General features: G+C 51.2%; 1 protein-coding gene across 3 annotated transcripts in view; it reads left to right on the top strand.

Moving 5' to 3' along the window:
* The window catches only part of WDTC1 (WD and tetratricopeptide repeats 1), a 46428-nt gene extending 33855 nt beyond the window's left edge, over positions 1-12573 (top strand). For 2 of the 3 annotated variants that reach the window (XM_080920809.1, XM_080920810.1), the window contains 9 exons: positions 667-761; positions 1189-1304; positions 2958-3030; positions 3554-3662; positions 4545-4718; positions 7574-7809; positions 8536-8710; positions 9645-9837; positions 10672-12573. In XM_080920809.1, coding sequence (XP_080776935.1) covers positions 667-761; positions 1189-1304; positions 2958-3030; positions 3554-3662; positions 4545-4718; positions 7574-7809; positions 8536-8710; positions 9645-9837; positions 10672-10869 — 1369 coding nt within the window. In that variant the 3' untranslated portion in view covers positions 10870-12573. The remainder of the gene's footprint in view (positions 1-666; positions 762-1188; positions 1305-2957; positions 3031-3553; positions 3663-4544; positions 4719-7573; positions 7810-8535; positions 8711-9644; positions 9838-10671) is intronic. The other variant, XM_080920811.1, reaches the window with a different exon arrangement.
* Positions 12574-14291: the final 1718 nt, after the last annotated feature.

Genomic DNA, 14291 nt, shown 5'->3' with positions numbered 1-14291 from the left:
CTGAACCACACACCTGTCCTATTTTGTTTTTTTTTAAAAACTGAGATTGGGCCTGAAGAGACGCTCAGTGGTTAATATTGGTTTGGTTCTCACACCTGCATAGCCAATGAGGGCTGGCTTCTCCTGGAACCTGCACTCAAAGCTCAGACTACCATACAGGCATATTCACATGATTTTTAAGATCACACACACACACACACACACACACACACACACACACACACAATATAAACAGAGAAAAAAGGTAAAATAAAAAATGGTGATATACTACTGTATTCCCAGCTCTTGAGAGGTAGGGAGAGAGGGTCAAAAGTTCAAGGCTATCCTTCTCTACAGATCTGAATCTGAAGTCAGCCTCAGCTAATGTGACCCTGACTTAGAAAAGAAAGAAGGGAAAGAGGACAGCCTCTTGGGAGAACCCAAGCATTTTTCACAGCCTTGGCTATCCCTGATCCTAGGACAGGTCTAGCCTGCTCTACTTTCACTGGTAGATATGTCCGAGGTCATATAAAGAGCAAACCTTGGAGTTCCTTGTTTCAGGAAGAAAGATAACTTCTGTCCTTCTGTATCTCTAGGGACATAACCCTGGGTTTTCTCTGTGGGGTGTGACTTAGTCAGCCAGGGACAGCTAGCCAGTTTTAACCTGACCAGTTTTCCTTCCATCAGAAAGAGCATGAAGCAGAGCCCTTCAGCAGGTGTGCACACCTTCTGTGACCGACAGAAGCCCCTTCCGGATGGTGCAGCACAATATTATGTCGCAGGTAAGGCCCAGCCTGGCTCGTGCCTGGACCTTGGCACTTTCTGGGGCTGTGCAGAGGGGTGGGGTTAGAATCAGACAGGTCTGGATTGACTCCTCATTTTGACCAGCTGTGTAACTGTCAACAAATCACTTAACTCTGAAGAGTTTCTAGTAATCTCAGAACTCAGAGGCTAAGACAGGAGGCTCAAATTCACAACACTAATCTGAAAGAGCTAGAAATAAAACTAGTCTGGACTACATAGCACGACCCTGTGTCACACACAAAATGACTGAGAGCAAGCCCACAGGCTGCTGGCCCATTGACTATACTGAGGGCTCAGCGCTTGTAGCTGCCTCTGTGAAGTTGGTCTCTGGCTGTCTTTACACTGTCCCCAACTTTCAGTAGGGGCTGAAGTCTCACTCTAGGGTTATTGTGCCCTTCTTGGCAGGCCACCTGCCGGTGAAGCTCCCTGACTATAACAGCCGTCTACGAGTGCTGGTTGCCACTTACGTGACCTTCAGCCCCAATGGCACAGAGCTGCTAGTCAACATGGGAGGAGAGCAGGTAGGTTCCACTGCCCGGCGAGACTCTCACCAGTATTCTCTAGCTTCGATAGAAGTATCAGCGTCCTTGTAATGATCACATTGTGACATGTGAGGGACCCTAGTTACCCTAACCTAGCCTCTCAATTTTTCTTTTTTTTTTTAGTGAGCTAGACAGATGTATGGTATTTTGGTTAAGAATGCTTTAAAGGGTTTGGCAAGTGGTTTCTCAGGTAAAATGCTTACTGTTCAAGCTTGACAAACCTGAGTGTAGTTCCCAGATCCCAGAGTGTAGAAGGAGAGAACCAACTCTCCAGCTGTCCCTTTGGGACTGAGGATGGTGGCATACACTTCTATTCCCAGCACCCAGGATGTAGAGGCATGTGGATCTCTGAGTTTAAGACCAGCCTGGTTTACAGAATGAATTTCAGGCCAACCAGAACTATTGAAAACAGAAAAAAGCTGTCCTGATGTCCAGGTGCACTGTGGTGCATGTGCCTGCATTCCTGAGGACACTGCACACTCACCTAATAAAGGGAGAAGAAAAGAAGATGGGCATCAAAACTGACAGCCCTGGGCCAGTGCTCGCCCACCATGCACAAACCCTGAGTTTGATTCCTAGCACCACATAAGCCAGGAGACCGGGAATAGTGCTCTGTGCCTTCAAATCCCCATAAGCAAAAGGTAAACACTAGAGGATCAGGAGTTAAAGATCATCCTTGGTTATATGTAACAAGTTCAAGGCCAGCCTGGGTAGGATACATGGAACCTCATCTGAGAGGGGAGAGTGAGAAAGAAGAGGAGAGAGGGTTGGGGGAGGAGAGACATGCTGGTTTCTTATTGTGACTCCTGTAATCCCAGCTTCAGGAGGCTGACACAGGAGATAGAAAATACAAGGCCAACCTCAGCTTCACAGTGAGACCTGTCTCTGAAAAGGAAAGGAATGCTACACTCACTCTAACACTAGCCTGCTGCTTATGATTTCCAGTGACTTCAAGCAATTGTCTATCTTTTTCCAAGCCTCAGTTTCCTCCTGGTGTTTTCTGAAAGAAAATCCTTGAGGCTTAGAGCCCAACCAAGCTGTGAACTTGGGGTACTAGCATTGTCATGAACATGATGGGGGCAATGAGATACAAATAGCTCCGAGGCTGACAGCAAACACAGGAAGTGAAGTGACCAGTTACAAGCAAGGTGTAAATACAAATAGATGGGCTGGAGAGTGGGTGAGCATCTGGCTTGAGGGTGATGGAGATGAACGGAAGCCTGGCAGAGCAGTCAGTCAGGCAGGGCTGGTTGGAGTCCTGGCTATGCTGTCCAATATTAACAACATAACATTTGCTTACTGACAGGAGTAATAGGCAGTGTCACTTTTATAGTAGCTTCTCTTCTCTGAGGCCTCAGTTTTCTCGTCTATAAGATATTTGAGGACCTTTCAGATTTAAATATGTGCTCCCAGGTAATGACCATATGTCTGCAAGGACTTTACGTAAGTCACATAGCCGACCCCAAGACTCAAAAGCTTGGAGAGTTTCCTGCTTAAGGTTCCTTTTGTGGAAACATCTGGCCAGCTCTATGGTTCTATGCTCACTGGGAGCTGAGGAACCTGGTCTTGAAAGCTGCCCAGGTCTTGTTGATGCTTCAGCCACATCCTTGCCTCATCTCTCTTCCATCCTAGGTATATTTGTTTGACCTGACTTATAAGCAACGGCCATACACCTTCCTCTTGCCTAGAAAGTGCCACTCAATGGGTAAGTTCTCCCTTAGGGAAGCCATGCTGTGGTGGGTGGAGGCTTTCCTCAGTGGAGAAGCCCACTCTTTACTCTGATCTGTATCTATACACTCCAAAAGAGAAGATCTCTACCCTAGCCTCATCAGAAGGATAGTTCTGCCCAAGGCTTTGCATCCTGCTCCTATGGAAGACGCCAGTGCCCTGGCTCTTAAGAACCTGAAGTTGCGCTTTCCCTTCTCATCCTGACTCATGGATTTGTTCCTGTGGCTCACAGCTGATGCACCCACCTCTTCACCCCCCAGTCCTCAGCTGTGGGGGATATCAGACAGAAAGGAGCCATATCCTCTCTAGCCAGCAGAGGGCACACAGGCTTTTCTCTACAACACTGCCTGCCTGTCCTGACTTGTTTTCTGGGACTGGGTCTGACCTGGAAGAATAGTCTCCCAGTGGAGCCACCAGATCCTATGATGGCAGCCAAAGGGATGCAGAGAAGTGAAGCCCTCATCTGAGTGGTCACTGTTACTTTCTTCTCATTCTGCCAGAAGTCCAGAATGGCAAGATGTCTACTAATGGTGTGTCCAACAGCGTGTCGAATGGCTTACACCTTCACAGCAATGGTTTCCGGCTGCCAGAAAGCAAGGGGTGTATCAGGTGAGGCCAGCTGACCTCAATGGTCTTTTAGTCTTAGTTACAGCTATGGACAGGAGAGATAAACATGTCCTATAGACCTCTCTGCTTGGGGTTGGAGAGACTACTCAGCAGTCAAGCACTGACTGCTTTTTCTGAGGACCCAGCTTCAATTCCCAGAACCTATTTAGGGGTCTGCAGCTCCATTTCCAGTAGATGCAGTGCCCTCTTCTGACTGCCAAAGGCACTGCACACAGTTGGTGTGTAGACATTGATACAGGAAAGCACCCACAATGCAAAATTCTCAAACAAAAGCACATATACACAACGCATATATCCATGTGCACGCATGTACACACAAACAAAAAATCTTTCCCCCTGACCTTAACCCAGTTGTGAATCCCAGATGGAAGAGCTTGAGCCAGAGAGGCTTCTTAGAGAGCAGCTTCTATCTGAGAGGCTGCCAAACATACCCAGACTGAAGTTTGTCCTTCTGTCCCAGTCACTGTGGTCAGGGTCCAAAGGCTCTTAGCATTGAACTTTGTCTCCCATGCAGATGATCCATCCCATTACATTATTTCCCATTTTACAGTATACCCCTGCCTTTGTCACAAGGTTTAATTCAGTGTGGATGCAGGTGGCATCAGTGGCTGTCACCTGAGCCCAAGCATTTGATTAATAATTGGTTTATACCCTTCCAGACAGCATTTTCTGCCTCTCTTTTACTGGATCACAGTATTTGGAATTATACATATTCCTTTTTGGTAATAGGAAATGACCCAAGCTCAGGGTGAAAGTGGCCTCTTCTGATGGTAGTGAGATGCCAGGGTCCACAGAACCATGCATAGCCCTTGGGTAGGACTAGGAACCTTTAACTGGTCTGACTTGGCTCTCCTTCCCTCACAGCCCGCAGGTGGAGTTACCCCCATACCTGGAGCGTGTGAAGCAGCAGGCCAATGAAGCCTTTGCCTGCCAGCAGTGGACCCAGGCCATCCAGCTCTATAGCCAGGCTGTGCAGAAAGCCCCTCACAATGCTATGCTCTATGGAAACCGAGCTGCTGCCTACATGAAGCGCAAGTGGTGAGTGGGCACCACGGATGTTCAGAACGAGGGCTGTAGCACCTGGACAGTAAGACCAAGTTGCTAGGGTATCCACAGAAGGTGGCGTTAGCGACCCATTGCTTCTTGGGGCCTCTTAAATGTAGGCCCCTCCTCTCTACCTAAAGCTGAGGTAGCACAAGACATTTAGTGTGCAGAATAAGTTAAGAGTGGAAGATGGGATTTAGAGGGGTGTGCGTACTAATTATTGAAGAATTAAGGCTTGGTTTGGACTTTGAAAGAACAGTGGAATCTCGATAGATACAACTGAGGAGTTTGTATCTTCATAAAATGATTCTGCGGTTAAATGGCCCCACGTTTGCTTTATGGGTTCTTAGAGCCACTCACTGGACCAAGTACAAACTAGACCTCAGAGATACACTGACTGGTGATAAAGGGATAGACAGGTCAGTATCCTAAGATGCCCCACATCTTCAGAGACCATCAGGGCCCCTGCAGCACCATCAGACAGGCAGGCAGGCAGACCCCCATCCCCCAGCCAGGGCCAAGACTAGAGATGGATAGAGCTGGGCCCACAGCCATTTCTGCTCCGTCTGGCATCCGTCGGCTCTGCCCAGACAGACAGGCCAGCTGGTGTGCCATCGTCTGGCTGAAACTAGGCAGGCCTAGGGAAGCTTAAGAAACCCACCCAAGTCAGCAGGATGGGAGTGGGGGAGATGCCACACACGTAGAAGTTAGCTGAAGTATCAGGAGTTTCCCCAGAGATCAAGGGGCACCCACATTCTGGGGGCCCAGCCATCCTAGGTGTATCACCTCTGTTACGCTGGTTGGTAGGATGTGACAGCCCCTTCATCTATACTTGGCCGAGAGCCAGCTTCATGTATGTATTTTGAGAGAAGATGGTGATTTCCTAATTCACAGCTTGTTTTCTGGGTTCCTGCTATGTGCTAAGTACTGGGGAAACAGAGTTCTATCACTCTGAGTCCTTTGCCCCAGAGTGCTCAGTCTCCGGACAAGAATAAAATCTCTGACGTAGCTCAGCATGAAATGTGAAAGATACAGGAAGTCTTGTAAATGGTCAGGTAAAGTGCTGTGGGCTTTAACTCAACCAAGAAGAGTTGAGTCACCTCAGCTCAGGATCAGGGAAGCCTCAGAAAGATGTGGTGTCTGAATGGGCTGGAAGTGTGGGCAGCTTAGACAAGGAGATGAGGGGGAGGAGAGGACTGTGGGGAAGGACATTGCAGAGAGAGGAAATGGTGTGAACAAAGGCGTGGGGGCGGGGGACTGACTGAAGAGCCTGCTTCAGAACAGCAAATCCATTTGGCTGGAGCAGAGGGTTCTGGAAAGGACTGGCAGGGGATGAGTCTGTGAGGTAGCCTAGGGCTTGCCTGGAAAGGGCTTGGAATGCAGAGGGTGGCATTTGGCCTTGATTCAGTGTGTGATGGGCAGCTACTGGAGAGATTTGAGCAGGGATGTGCAGAGGGCTGTCTTTTCAGGGAGATTGATCTGGCAATACATCTAGGATGGGTGAGCCCTGAAGCCAGCCTGCTCTTTTTTTTTCCTCATCCCCACATGCCTGCCAGTGACCCCTAGAATGTCACATTCTGTCCCAGGCCAGTCTCCCCAGGGCTACCATCTGCTCCTGGAAACAGACCACCCTCTGGCTCCTGGCTGGTCTCTTGTCTGGCTCTTGCTAGGAGCTCAGAAAGGGGCACCTTGCAGACAGTAACTGGGTTTCCAAACAGTGCCTGCTCCTTCGTCATAGCCACTCATTCTGACGCAGAACACACCATCAAAGCAACTCTGTTTCCTGTCTGCCCCACATTGCTTAGCTATTGGTTCCTAGTCTGAGTGGCTACTCCAAGGGCTGATTGATTGCTCCTTCTGCGGGTCTGGAGGCACCTTCTGTGACCTATTATACCCTTGGTGAAGGGACCCTTGGCGAAGGGACCCTTGGCTTTAGGGAGTACTGCTTACTATTACTACCCACCTCAGCCCAGTAAGAAGGGGGAAGGCTTTAATCCCCAGCTTTGAAAATACGAACATTTACATGTTTCTAAAGGGGACAGTGGCCCTCGTTGCTGCTTGGCTGTATAGATGTGTTTCTGGCAACAGGGAGGTGTGCCTCCTGTCCTGGCTTAGCATAGGAAAAGGAGGGCTTTTCCCTTTACCCTCTCCAATAAGAAGCCTTCACTTCCCTTTATCCATACTTCTCCATTGGAGAAAAGAGTAGAGAGGATTTGGAGTTCCTGGTGTGCACAGCCCCCTCACCATGAGCTTCCAGAGAGCTGACTTTGCCAGACAGTCAGGCCCCATCCTCCAGCCCCAGGAGGTGGAGGCCACAGCTGCTGCAGATCAGTCAGCCAGGGCAGAGGGGGGTCTGGCTGAGGGCACGCTGCCTGCTGGTCAGACCCTGAGCCCCTGGCCTAACACTTCTGGCTTCTCCAGACCACAGAACTGTCCTTGAGGGCCCCCTGCCTTGGACATAGCTTTGAAGGCCAGCGGGGGGATTTGAGGAGGTGGATGAAGGAAAAGAGAAGGAGGGCTTGGGGAGTCTGAGGTGGGCAGGATGCCAGGCCTTCTGCTGCAGAGCTGCGGGTGCCTGAGGTGATCAATGCACAGTTGCAGTCTATGCCCAGCAGAGGGCAGCCCAACACTGCTCTTTACTATCTTAAGCCTCAGGGTTCCTGGCTTGCTCCTCAGCTTACTCCATCTCCCAGGGAGGGAGGACTGGGCAAAACCAAGGCTTCATTTTCAAATCTCCTCGCCCTGAGGTTTGTCAGAGATGGCCTAGAAGTACCACAGGAAATGGTGGGACCCTTGTATTTGCCACAGGGCCTCTCTCACCTCTAAGCTATGTTCCTGTACCTTCCCAGGGATGGTGACCACTACGATGCCCTCCGGGACTGCCTCAAGGCCATCTCCCTAAACCCTTGCCACCTGAAGGCACACTTCCGTCTGGCCCGGTGCCTCTTTGAACTGAAGTATGTGGCTGAGGCTCTGGAGTGCCTGGATGACTTCAAAGGGAAGTTCCCAGATCAGGCCCACAGCAGTGCTTGTGACGCACTGGGCCGGGACATCACGGCTGCCCTCTTCTCAAAAAGTGATGGTGGTAAGTGTGTGCCCAGGAGAGGCAGCTGTCAGTTCCTATCGAGACAGGCCATGGTGCTTTGATCTAGAAACCCTGGCTTCAAATGCTGATTCTGAAACTCCATGGCCTTAGGACAGTCTGCTGACCCCTGAAACTCACTTTTCATCTCCCATTGAAGCTCTGAGGGTTAATTCAAGGCACCAGGTAACAGCCCAGTTAGGGCTCCAGCTGGGCCTTCTCATTGTTCACAGACTGGGCTGAGAAAGGCAAGTACTGTGTTGCCTTTATTTCAATCTGAGCATTGTACAGCAGACATAGTGTCTAGGACAGTGCCTCAGTTCCCAGCTCAGCTCTACCAGGTTGAACTGTGTGGCCATGGATCCAGCACAGCCTCCAAAACAGTCTCATCTGCAAAGGTCACCCAAGCCTGCCAAGCGCCTCTCTAGAGTTGGAGGGCGAGGAGGGCGAGCTGGGCCATGGTGATGTGGGCTACAAAATAAATGGTCTCACCGGAGGCAGGTAAGCAGCCTTGCGACTCGCTCATTCTGTGAACAGTGTTCAGGCTGAAGCCAGCGATGCGTATTCCTCAGACCTTCAGTTCTCCAGAGCACAGCTGGGACAGATGGCCCATGTTGGCAGGTCTGGGTTGGAAACCAGCACAGAGGGATAGACAGTGGGGTGAAGGGAAGGGAAGCCTTCCACCTCCTTGCTCACCTCTCTCTCACCTCTCCTTGCTTTCTGCCCCAGAGGAAAAGAAGGCAGCTGGTGGTGGTGGTCCCGTTCGCCTTCGAAGCACAAGTCGCAAGGACTCCATCTCAGAAGACGAAATGGTGCTACGGGAACGGAGCTACGACTATCAGTTCCGCTACTGTGGCCACTGCAACACCACAACGGATATCAAGGAGGCAAACTTCTTTGGCAGGTCTGAGGCCCTGAGCAGGAGGACAGTGCATACCAGTTGGTGGCGAGGGTTTGGTGGGTGGGGCCACGTGGGAGACATAATTTGGGGTTACTTGCTGCCCAGCTCTGTGCCCTTAGGTGCCTCTGGCAGCCTGCTTCTTAGTCTGTACTGTGACACCAGCCACACCACTCATGGAGTCACAACAGATCGGCCCGAGCGTCATCAGTGCTCTGCCTGGAAGTCCCCCCACCCTTCCCCACTCTGTTTGGTGTCCCAGAGCTTGCTGACTTTATCTGGACACTTGACGCTTTTGTCTGCTGCTGAAAGAGGCAAGAACTATGAGGCTGCGCATCTTAGACCATGCCTGGGTGATCAGGGACACAGCCTGCATTCCCAGACACTCCCACTCCAAGCCCCATCCTTGCTTTGTTTATACCCTTTGGACTTAACATCAAGAGGGCCTTTCCCCCAAGATCCCCTCAGAATGTCAGCAGTGTTATTGTGGATGGACTGTAGGATTTGATAGTCTTGGGTTGCTGAGGGAAGGTTTAGCTAGTTGAGGCTGTTCTTTCAAGAGATACAGGAGTCGATCCTACACCAGCCAGGTAAGAATGTACCATGGATACTGCGGTACTATATTGGAGGAGCCCAGACAGTCACCAGTTGTTGTTGTTTTTGTTTTTTGAGACAGGGTTTTACTTTGTAGCCCTGGTTGTTCTGGAATGAACTCTAGACCCACCTGGCCTCAAAATCACAGAGATCTGCCTGTCTCTGCCTTGCAGGTGTTTTAACACAGTGATGACTGCTACATGCAGTATGGAAGAGGGAGTCCATTTGCATAGAGAGTTCTGAGTCAAGGGCAGTCCCTTGAGTGTGAGGGACTGAGTGGCCCCAGGCTTCACGGTTCCCTCCAGCCTTTCCCTGCCCTGACCTCCCTGCCCTTTACCCCTCCCAGCAACGCTCAGTACATCGTCAGCGGCTCTGATGATGGCTCCTTCTTCATCTGGGAAAAGGAGACCACCAACTTAGTCCGAGTGCTCCAGGGAGACGAATCCATTGTCAACTGCTTGCAGCCGCACCCAAGCTACTGCTTCCTAGCCACCAGTGGCATCGACCCTGTGGTGCGACTGTGGAACCCACGACCAGAGGTGAGGACAATGCAAAGGTGGCCAAAGCCAGCCACCAATAATGCTGGGGAAGGGGAGGGAGCCATACAGGCTAGAAACTGCTGGAAAAGGTGAAGCTGGGATGTGGGAGCCCCTAGGCCCTGGGAAGCTCTAGATACAGTGGCATTTCTGGGGTGAGATTGGCTGTTGCATCCTTGGAGCATATCCTTGAGCAAGCCGTGAAGGTGAAATGCCCCTACACCAAGAGTTGGGTGTGTGAGGGAAAAGACAGACCTAGACCAGCTTTTGTGGGGATGCCTCAGGCTCACCGAGACCTTCCCTTCATATGTTCCTGTGAGGACCCTGCCCAGAGCTGTTAAAGGCTGGTCCAAGGGAGGTGCACAGATTCTGGAGTTGACTGCTATACAGTCTTGTGCGCAGAGCACTTAGTGTGGCCTATTCTGCTCTTAGTGCCAGATGAGCCTCCCAGAGACAGCTGGCAAATTGAAGTTCATATGGTAGATGTGAATCCAGAACTGGTGTGCTGCCATTTTTATAAAGACCCCAGCGCACCTTTCCTCAGGGAGAAAATGTCAAGGGTTGTTAGAGGGAGGGGGCTGTATCTGGTCCCCATGCCAACACATCTGAGGCATCTCCCAACATGTATTCCTGTGTGCACACTTCTCCCCACGTGTATAATCTTATGTGCACCTTAGATACTCCAGTGTGACCTCTTACGTGTTCTAAAGTAGGTGTTTCCTCTTATATATCCCAGTGTGTGTCTCCTCAGCCCCTATGCATATGCCGCAGTACACTTGCCTCCCTCATACCTGCTGCCCTCCTCCCTGAGCTCACCAGGACCGCCTGTTCTTACAGAGTGAAGACCTCACAGGCCGAGTTGTGGAGGATATGGAGGGCGCCTCTCAGGCCAACCAGCGGCGCATGAATGCCAATCCCTTGGAGGCGATGCTGCTGGACATGGGCTACCGGATCACAGGCCTGAGCAGTGGGGGCACTGGGGCCTCTGATGATGAGGACAGCACAGAGGGCCAGGTGCAGTGCCGGCCCAGCTAGATGCTCCTAGCCCCAGGTCCCAGCCCTGTGCAGGAGATCAGGGGGCTGGGCTCTGTTTTGGTTTGTCTTTCCCACCCCCATTTTTCACCCCCCCCCCAGTTTTGTTTGTTAGTTTGACATTGTGGGTGGGGATTGATGCAACTTGATGGCTTTCAGACTCTTTGGCTGATTGTCCCTTGACTGTCCCCAGCCCTGAGCAGAAAAGCAGGAAGGGAAGCCCCTCAGTATGCCCTTACCTCCTGCTTCCGTGTCTCTGGAAGGCTCTGGCCCTTCTCAAAACCCCTTCCGCCTCCAGTGGGGAGGCAAGGACTGAAGCTGTCTTCGAGGACTGCCTTGCCCGTGGTTGGTAACAGAAAGGGAGTGGAACTCCCTGCTGGCAAAGGCTTGCCTTGGCCTGTTGTTGCTCTCCTGCCTATGGGGCTAGCTCCCCTGTTTCTGGAAGGTCCCTTCACAGCCACCAGTGTTCGGTGGAAGCATAGGAAAGGTGGGAGCCAGCAGTGGCAAGGTCAGGCCACCTGCCCTGGTGGCAGTGGAACTTCCTCATCCCCTCCTGGGCCTGTTTTAGGCTGTCTCTGAGGGCTTTGCCTTTCCTTTGGTGTGACAGAGGGTGAGCTACCTAGTCCTCACCCACCTGCCCATGCAAGCACTAATGCGCCATGGCCACTCTCCTGGGGCGCTCCTCGGCCTCACTGTGACCTTTCTGCCAGGGCTCCCAGCCAGGCCTACTCTGCTGAGGTGGCTTCCTAAGGACCCTTCTCGCCCTCTCTGCCCTCTTCCCACCCATGTGCTGAGCCGCCACAAAGACCAAAGAAGTGATGGCTTTTCTCTGTCCCCTGCTGCTCTGGGGGGAGGGGGTGGGAAAGTCCTTAGCTCAGCCATCCCTCCTCAGCAGCCCCAAGCTTTACACTGGACACAGCGCCCACTCCACCACCAAGCCTCCCTCTCCCTCTGGCCTCTTGGCTCCTGCACTGGAGCTGGGAGTTGGTTCATGGCAGCCTCCCCCAGCCCTGTGTGCTTCCTCTGGGCTGCAGCCCTCCAGCTGCAGCCTCTGGGGAGAAGCAGCCTCCCTTCTCTCCCTCCCTCCCTCTCTCCCTCCCTCGCCCCTGTCTCTGCCAGGTGCCTCCTCTCAGTCAAGCTTCTGAGCAGCCCTGGAGACAGGAGGGCCATGTTAAAAGCTTTTTCACAGTTTTAAGGAGACTAGGGGGGTGAGGCTAGTGGTGGGGGGTCTGGCACCATCTCATTGCTTTAATCTCAGCGACACAGGTGGCAGCTTCTCCCCCTTCCTGCCCACCCCAGGTCCTCTTCCCACCCCTCTCTTCTAGCTTGGTAATGAAGTGTATTTATTGGTGAAGGAAACAGCTGCTGCTGCTGCTTCTCCTGCTGCTGGGACTTGCTCCCCTGTCTCTTCCTCATGACCTTTCTCAAGCCAGGGAGGGGGAGCGGGAGTGTTGGGCTAGGCCCTGGGGCACAAGAGCTGGCCAGGGTCTTTTTGCTTTTTCTATGTTCAAACCACCTGCCATCCCCCCACCCCCCCACCCTCTGTCCCTGCCTCCTGTCCCCCACCCGCCTGCCTAGCCTGGACCCTGCAGTGTGGAGAGACACATAAGCCTTACTGTCCTCTGGGGGCAGGAGCCGAGCCTTTTTGTTGCTCTGCTCCCAGGAGAGTGAGGGTGATGCAATTGATTAAAACCATTTTGTTCTAGATGTGACTGGTGGCATTTGTTGGGGGTACAAATTTGTCTTGAGTCCCTCCCTCCATAGCTCTGTGGCTTGGAGCACCCACACCTCTGCTGAGCAGAACGAGACCTGCCCTGTGTGGGTCATTCAGCCCAGCAGGCCTAGTGCGAAGCCCACAGCCCTGACTGGACATAATCAGCTTTCACTTTCTAGCTTTCTCCCCTTAGAAATGAAGGATTTCAAATCTTCGTAGTTTTCAGATTCCTTAAACTAGAAACCAAGGCAGGTGCACATCCCACCCTGTGTTCCAAAAGGTGCATAGTTGTGCACGTATTATAAGGGGCGGGTATTTTACAGTGTCCACCTTTCGCTCCGTGCCGTGCGTTCTTCGTTCTACAGAAAAGAATATGACCGCAGCCCACTAAATGGGCTTCAGAACCCATGGGTTTGTTTTACTTTTGTTTGGGGTTTTTGTTGGATTTTTGTTCTTGTTTTTCTTTTGCGTTCTAGGTTATCTGATGATTTCTTAAGCCAGAAGATTCCAGAATTTCTCGGCTTACAACAGTATCATCATAGTAATTTTTCATGGGGTCTCCTAAGCAAAAAATCAAAAGGCTCAATTTATTAAGTACTTAAGTCAAATTGCTTAGAAGTTTAGAAGTTTTTTTGGCCTAGCAACCTAGCAAATTAGTTATTTTTTTTAAATTAATACACATAAACTTAATGATCAAACTACGGACAGGCTCTGTAGCCCAGGCTGGCCTTGAATTCACTAGGTAGTCAATGGTGATCTTGAATTTATGATCCTCCTGCCTCCATCCTGAGTGCTAGGATCACCACCACACCTAGGTAATGTGATGCAGTCTATTGCATAGTAGGGGTGGGACCCAGGGCATTGTGCGTGCCAGGGGAGCGATTTCCACTGAGCCACACCCCCACCCTATCTTTAACAGCCAGTTGCAGATGGGATCTGCATACTTGCTGGGTGCTGCAGAGCTCCTCAAAATGGGACTCAGAGCAGACCCACCACTCAGTCTAATTCCACATCAGTTTGCTTTTATCTAAAATCCCAACTTTGTTTTCATTTGAGACAGGACCACTGTATTATGTAGCCCTGGCTGTCCTGGCAGAACAGGAACCTTGAACTTAACAGAGATGTGCCTGCCTCCCCAATGCTAGGGCTAAATGTGTTACTAAAGCTAAAACCCAGCTTCTTGAAAGAAAGGATACAGTCAAGAGCAGTGTGATGTGGTCTGGTGATTAAACTGCAGACTACCTCAAGCTGGCTGTTCTCAGTGGCCAGTAAATGTTGGTAGCTCGCAGGTTTAAAACATTTCTTTTTGCTGTCGACAGCCTACCAGGGCATTGTAAGGTCCGAACAGCCCTGCTATGAAACTTAAGAATCTTCTCTTTGTAGCTGTGGGAAGAACCTAACTGGGATAGGCGGCTGTGCCTCATCAGGTCTAGACAAAGACCCCGTGTTCCCAAATTAAGTCTCCAGGAGCTTCAGGGCATTTCCAGACAGTGCAGGAAAGGTGCACTGTCCCAAGGCAAGGAAGTGTTGTGTTTGGCCATCCAAAGTGATTGATTTGGAGAGGATTATAGATGGTGGGCTGGAGGGGCTAACTGGAGGATCCATGTCCTCAGCAAGAGACTATAGGCTTGCTCCCATGACAAGGAGCCCTTAGAATTTGACAAGAGGATAGGAACATTTATAAACCTGAGTTCTGTCTCTAGCATACACA

The sequence above is a fragment of the Micromys minutus genome, assembly GCF_963924665.1.
Source record: "Micromys minutus genome assembly, chromosome: 9".
Lineage (NCBI taxonomy): Eukaryota > Metazoa > Chordata > Mammalia > Rodentia > Muridae > Micromys > Micromys minutus.
Note: the sequence above shows the minus strand (reverse complement) of the source record. Positions and strands in the feature narration are given on the sequence as shown.